General features: G+C 28.5%; 2 protein-coding genes across 7 annotated transcripts in view; both read right to left on the bottom strand.

Moving 5' to 3' along the window:
* Positions 1-957: 957 nt before the first annotated feature.
* LOC111640750 (uridine phosphorylase 1-like) lies at positions 958-2,821 on the bottom strand. 3 transcript variants are annotated; one of them, XM_023386801.1, is made up of 7 exons: positions 2,659-2,821; positions 2,356-2,567; positions 2,152-2,266; positions 2,006-2,076; positions 1,796-1,937; positions 1,581-1,727; positions 958-1,506 (listed from the first exon to the last, which is right to left on the bottom strand). In XM_023386801.1, the coding sequence occupies exons 2-7, from the start codon at positions 2,485-2,487 to the stop codon at positions 1,358-1,360; spliced, it is 756 nt and encodes a 251-aa protein (XP_023242569.1). In that variant the 5' UTR covers positions 2,488-2,567; positions 2,659-2,821; the 3' UTR covers positions 958-1,357. The 3 variants fall into 3 exon arrangements, with proteins under 3 accessions (XP_023242569.1, XP_023242568.1, XP_023242566.1); XM_023386800.1 differs by having other exon boundaries at positions 2,356-2,564; XM_023386798.1 differs by having other exon boundaries at positions 959-1,506; positions 2,356-2,517.
* Positions 2,822-2,955: 134 nt separating this feature from the next.
* LOC111640748 (uridine phosphorylase 2-like) overlaps positions 2,956-6,620 on the bottom strand; it is a 24,324-nt gene continuing 20,659 nt past the window's right edge. For all 4 annotated transcript variants that reach the window (XM_023386794.1, XM_023386795.1, XM_023386797.1 and 1 more), the window contains 6 exons: positions 5,887-6,048; positions 5,651-5,765; positions 5,503-5,573; positions 4,198-4,339; positions 3,886-4,032; positions 2,956-3,342 (listed from right to left, as the gene is read on the bottom strand). In XM_023386794.1, the coding sequence (XP_023242562.1) occupies positions 3,203-3,342; positions 3,886-4,032; positions 4,198-4,339; positions 5,503-5,573; positions 5,651-5,765; positions 5,887-6,048 (777 nt within the window). In that variant the 3' untranslated portion in view covers positions 2,956-3,202. The remainder of the gene's footprint in view (positions 3,343-3,885; positions 4,033-4,197; positions 4,340-5,502; positions 5,574-5,650; positions 5,766-5,886; positions 6,049-6,620) is intronic.

The following is a 6,620-nucleotide window of genomic DNA, read 5'->3' as shown; positions in this document are numbered from 1 at the left end:
AATAATTATAATAATAATAATAATAATAATAATATTTTATTTCAATCACATCCATTGTGATAATTTCTATATAATTAACCATTTTAATATTTAATTTGTTTACATAAACATTTTTAAATACTTTTTCTGTCTACAGATGGCGATAGCGTGCAATATTGAACGAAGATTTTATCTCGAAATGTTATATTATTTAAAAATTATTTTTATATTTTATAATATTTTATTCTATTATTAATTTAATAAAACTTTTAATAAACGATATATTATAATTTATTACACTCTTAAACAGTGTTTAACAATAAAATTTCAATATGTGCGGTAACAGGTATAGGCCTTCGACGTGTCATAATTATACATACAAAAATCGGAAAAAAAAAATTAACGACCCTCACGATTTAACAGTCGAAAAGAATTTATATATTATTATATAAAACTCGGGAATCTTACCTATTATCAATTTCTTCGTATTGAGAATCTCTATCGTTTCGATTATCCAATTTTCGAGATCGAAAAACTTTACTTCGACCGTCCATTTTTCAAATTTATTAAACGACTAATGATCGTCGGGATGACGGAATCATTTATCACACAAAGGCCTCACACTATCTCCTAACTCCAATATGATTAGTTAATGACTAGAGATATTTTTATCTTGGAGTAGAGATTATTTGGATGCTCTAACTCGATATTTATATTATGATACAGATAAATTATGCGGATATAAAATCGTCTACTTTTAAATATATTTCATGTAATAAAAAGTAATTACTGTATCATTTGTTTTAATCGCGATTCATATTATATTATTATTGTTTTGAGAGGATACCTGCTATAATTTGAGACATAAATGTTTTTGGAATAAAAACAAATGTAAAGAAACTTTGAATGATCTTTAATGCCATGTGTCACAATGAAAACATTATTTTTGATCTTCATTCTACGTCAATTACTTTCAACCAATGACAGACGGCCAATTCTCAGCTTAACTCCTCCCAATAAGTGGGAGGTAACTTTTATGCTCGATCGTATTTTAGTGTTAAACGTATATTTTGAAATTTAAAGGATCAAAACCTTTATATTTTTTTTAATTAATTAAACTAAATGTAATTTTATTTAATTACTGTTTATAAGAAAACATTATTTTGATGTCATATATTTTTAATTATTATTTAATTCCGCCATCTATTGTTGACTTAAGAAATTGTGTGTGTTTTCATGATGATAATGTATTATAAATATAGGCCTATTATCGAAATATACAAGATTTATACGACACGTATTTTTTATACATACAGTATTTAAATAAATCTACAAAGAATCGTTACGCTGTTATATATATATATATCGGCTTTGTTTGCTAATTTTTATGAAGGTTCTCCACTCTGTTCTTAATAAACAGAGCAGCTAATTGTTGTGGTCTGGATTGCCATTCTTGCAGTTCTTCTTTCGATGCAATAATTTGATCACCTTTTAGTCTGTCCAATAGAGCCACACATATGACGGCAGCTGTTGTATACATTTATCATTATCATCACACATTTATTATGTGGAATTAACAAATTTTAAACTAAAAACTTTACCTGAAATTCCAGCATTTGTACACATAGCCGCGAACACTAGCGATTCCATTTCCATGTTAACTACTCCCATTCTATTTATATTTTGTAAGTATTCCAATTTCTCTTTTTCGGTGTAATTGCAGAAAGCTCCATCTAATCTTGCTTGGCCTAATTAATAGAAATTTTAGTATATTTCAAATATAATATTTCTTCTTAAATTCAAAATTTTCTCTTACCTTCATAAAAATCATCTGTACACATGGTTGTACCTAAACAACTCGGGTATTCACATAGATGACTTTTAGCTATTTTTAATAATTCTCTGGCAAGATTTACATCTAAAATAGCTTCACGCTTGACTTTCCTTCCTAGTACTATCTATTAAACTCAAATTAATAGTAAAAATTATAAATATGATCAATGTAAAAGACAAACAAACAACTTACTGCCTCTTGATAAGGCCGCATCAATCCATCTACAACAGAGCTTGTGATTATTAAACTTCCTTCTTTCACACCTATATTAAATTTTGAACATTTTAAAGAGAAATAATAATAATAATTTCAATGTTATAATTATTTAAAACACTAACCAATACCGCCGCAAGTTCCTAATCGCAAAATTGTAACATCTCGACAAGCCGAATAGTGTAAAAGTTTTATAAGTTCGTGGAGCATGATGGAGATGGATGGAGTTCCCATTCCGTGCTAAAAAAAAACATGAAATATATATAACACAGAGCCTATGTAATTTCGTATATAACTCTTCGTAACATTTATGTATTACAAGTACTCACACTAACGCACAGAACGGGGCCTACTTTGTACATAGAAAATCTGTACGAGCTCCCACTAATATCGTAAAGAGCTGTTCCTGGAGGTAATTTGTAATTTAGTTCGCATGTCATATATTGGGCGAAATCCGCCATTCGTTTTGTAGTTCCTCCAACACATACAAACTAAATAATAATTAATCACAAAAAACAATTTGCATGCAGTGTACAATCTACTAAACAAAATTGTAAATCAATTCAACATTTTAAACATTAATCAAAAGTATAACTATTTACTCGAGTCATCTAATAGCAGTAATTAAATACCTTTACGTCTCCAAACATTTCTTGCAAGTTGTGTGTAGTTGTACTTAAAGAAAGATGATACAAAACATCTTCTGATAATTCAGCTATGTGAGGATTTTTAATAATATTTCCATTCCTTCAATATAAACCAATAATAATAATAATAATAATAATATTTTATTTCAATCACATCCATTGTGATACTTTCTATATAATTAACCATTTTAATATTTAATTTGTTTACATAAACATTTTTAAATACTTTTTCTGNACAAGTTGATTAATATTAAAATTTTTCATTTTGTTATAACAACAATTCTGTTTACATACAAAATTAATCTGTCAATTAATTATAAAATTCTCTTTTTTAACACAGAAAAAAAAAACAATGTAATCATCTAGATTTAATTATCATCTAATATTATTATAAAATATTTGGCAAGTTTCTGTTCCTAGTTTGATTTTAAGCTTTTGACGAACTGTTGATGGATTGCGAATTGCTATTTTTAATTCTGTACGGTAAGTGCACGAGTATATGTTATTCTGATAAAGCGTGTTTGTTTACTTAAAGAAGTCCCAGATGTTTTTTGATGAAGACGGCCACCAGTTCTTGCGGGCGATGCTGCCATTCTTCTAGAGTGGCTTTGGGAGTGCTGACTTGGTCGCCCTTCAGTCTGTCTAGAAGGGTAACGCAGACCACGGCACCTGAAAGGAAACTTATATTTATAAAGACTTTAATTTATTCTTGGCTTGCAAATATTCAAATATTTTGCCATTCACACAATTAATCTTGCTGACTAATATAAACATCTGATAGCTGAATAATCCTTGACCTAGTAGCAGGTGAAGCAAAAAGGTCAGGGATTTGATTATGGAGATTAAAACAGGAAATGTGATCAGGATTGTAATAAAACATGTTATTCCTGAAGTAATTATTAGTAAATATTATTATTATATACACTAATAAGTGGGGATATTAATGTAAAATACCATTAATAACAATTATTAAGTTGAATTAATGTTAGACTTTAAAGTAGAGATTTCAACATGAATTGACAAAGTTGAATCTTTCACATATATAGAATTACAACATTAACCTACTTTAGATACAAATTCTACTACTATCACAAAAATCTCATAAATAAACCATGAGATATCAATTTATTCACTCTTTAATCATTTTGGTTGCAAATGAAAAATGTAAAAAAACAACAACAAAGATCTAATGTAATTCAAATTTAATCATACCTCTAATTCCAGCATGGTTGCACATAGCTGCAAATGCTAATGATTCCATTTCTATGTTGCAAATTCCTTTTTCATAAATATTCTTCAAATATGAAAGCTTGTCATTTTCTGTATAATCACAAAAAGCGCCATCCAGACGACCTTGACCTAGAGGTAATAAGGGGGAAAACAACAAAATCTAAGTATTCATTGGATTAGATAACAAAAGTAAACTCGAGTGTTACGAATAAATAGATAAATATTGAACAAACGTTGAAAATATCAAGTTTCATTTTATATTTATGGCTGGTAATTAAGTAATATGATATTTACCCTCGTAGAAATCATACGTGCACATAGTTTTTCCAATAACTGATTTATAATGAGGCAAATGTTCTTCACTTAAACTCTTCAGTTCTTTAGCAAGCTCTTTATCTAAAACTGCTGGTCTCTGTACTGGTTTTCCCAATATATGCTAGGAAATAATAATTTATACATTTTTTGAATTCAATATAATTTATTAAAATGTAAGTAATTGACATTTCTAAACTATCAGCATGATAACAAATTTGCTATATAATTAAGCATGATATATTAATATTCTATATATATATATACATTAGTTTTGGAAAAAAGCCCATACTTATTTAATAAAATAAAAAATATTTATAAATAAATTGGATAGTTCACTTTAAATTGATATAAAAATTGAATACAGTTGTACTGTATGGTACAATATATAATCAATTGTGCATTATATCAGCATTTCCTAAAGTAAAGCCTGCAGACTGATTCCTAAGAATCCAGTCTTTTCCTAAAAATCTGAGAGAAGATTGGATTCAAACCATCCGATCCCTCACAACAGAAGGAAAATGAATTATAGTACTATTATTCAGTGAACAAATGTTGAATATACAACTACATTATTTATTTTCATTGCAATTAGTCACTTCCTTTACAGTTCACATTCAATCCTCACTAATAATTGAGGAACTTAGTAAAAAATTTATGAAGTTTTCAAGAAAAAAGAAGATTTGTGTTTCTATTCACAAGCACTTTAATATGTACAGTACAATCTATGAGGCATGCAACCAAATAGTTTGTCTTCTAAGAAACTCACAATCATCAGCTTGTCTTCTAAATCAAAATTTGTTAACTCATTTCTTATAGTTTTGCAAGACATGCAATTTTTCTACTAATGAGTAAGCTCCTCTGTTCATGATTGTACCTTTGTGTATATAAATCATTATTATAATATATTCATTTTTATTCCATCTTTATTTATTGTATTATTTGTTTTATTCAGACTAATTTATATTCAAAATCCATTGTTTTCTAATTGTTGTATACAGTATTTAACTTTATATTAGATGAAGAAGCATAAAAATTCTGTTAATTAAATTAGTAAATACAAAGTTGTTATTATATCAAATGTAATTATTTATGTTTATAATGATTTTTAATCCCTAAATAGAAAAATTATGATTATAAGTAATTATAAAAATAGTATGTCATTATTTTAAATTATAAAAACAAAATGCCTAAAAGTTAAAATAAAAAAAAATCTTGTTTAGGCCAAAAAATCTACAAATCCAATAACACATTTATAGATTTATTGGCGCACAGAATTAATCTTACCAATTCTAAATAAGGTCTAAGCATTCCGTCAACGGCAGATTCGGATATCACCAAACTTCCACCCGGAATGCCTGCAAAAAGTAATAAAAAATTCCAACGAGTAATTAAATTATCTAATGAATATTCCCCCCGCTTAATAGAGTCTTACCGATTCCTCCACAAGTGCCAATTCGAATAAAGATTACATCTTTGCACTTGGCGTGATATAATAATTTGATAACTTCATGCAACAGAATGGACAGCGAAGGTATCCCCATTCCGTGCTGAGGAAAGAATATCAATTGAAATCACTTTATTAATTTGTCTAAATTAACAAATTACATGGTAACGGTTCTAAGCCGATAAGTCGTAATAAGCAAAGTGCACGCGGCAATATTAACTTACGCTTATGGTGAGAACCGGTCCAATTTTAAACATGGAATATCTGTACGAGTATCTGCTAATATCGTATAAATCGGCTCCCGTCGGTAATTTAATATTCAGCTCGTTTCTGATGTAATGAGCGAAACTCTCCATTCTCCTAGGTGTTCCACCCATGCAGACAAACTATAAAATATATGTTTTTACTTTTTTAATTGCATATATATTTCATATTCAAAATAAAAAATTACAGTTAAAACTAAAAAAAAATCTTGCATATAAAACAAACCCAAATTAATCTTAAAAATTGAATTTTGCTATTTTATATTGATACATTTATGATTAACTATAAACAGGGCTGTAGAGAGCCTGTTTATATAAGTTGTATGGGGGCTGGAATAGAGGGACCCTCTTTTTTGAACAAATGGAATGTTTCTTTATTGATGAATGTTATTTTTTCAAGATTTTATTTTCCGTTTGTAAAAATAATGCTAATTTATAGTGGTAGGGAACAGTAGTGAATTCAGAAATCTTTATAAGGAGTACAGAAGGGTAAGAATATGCCTTAGAAAATTTTTTTTCTACCTGATGTACCAGGTTTTTCCAAGTAAAGTCAGGTACTGTACATCAACCCTTCTGAGGTGCAGGGTGCAGAATTTAGGGGGTGTTCAAAGAAGGATTTAGGGGGTGTGCATAGGAGGAGGATTTAGGAGGTGTGCATAAGAGGTTTAGGAGGTGTGCAAAGAGGGATTTAGGAA

The sequence above is a fragment of the Centruroides sculpturatus genome, unplaced genomic scaffold, assembly GCF_000671375.1.
Source record: "Centruroides sculpturatus isolate CEXI.00-Female unplaced genomic scaffold, Cexi_2.0 scaffold1494, whole genome shotgun sequence".
Classification (NCBI taxonomy): Eukaryota; Metazoa; Arthropoda; class Arachnida; order Scorpiones; family Buthidae; genus Centruroides; species Centruroides sculpturatus.
The sequence above is the reverse complement of the archived record's forward strand: the minus strand, read 5'-3'. Positions and strand labels throughout refer to the sequence as shown.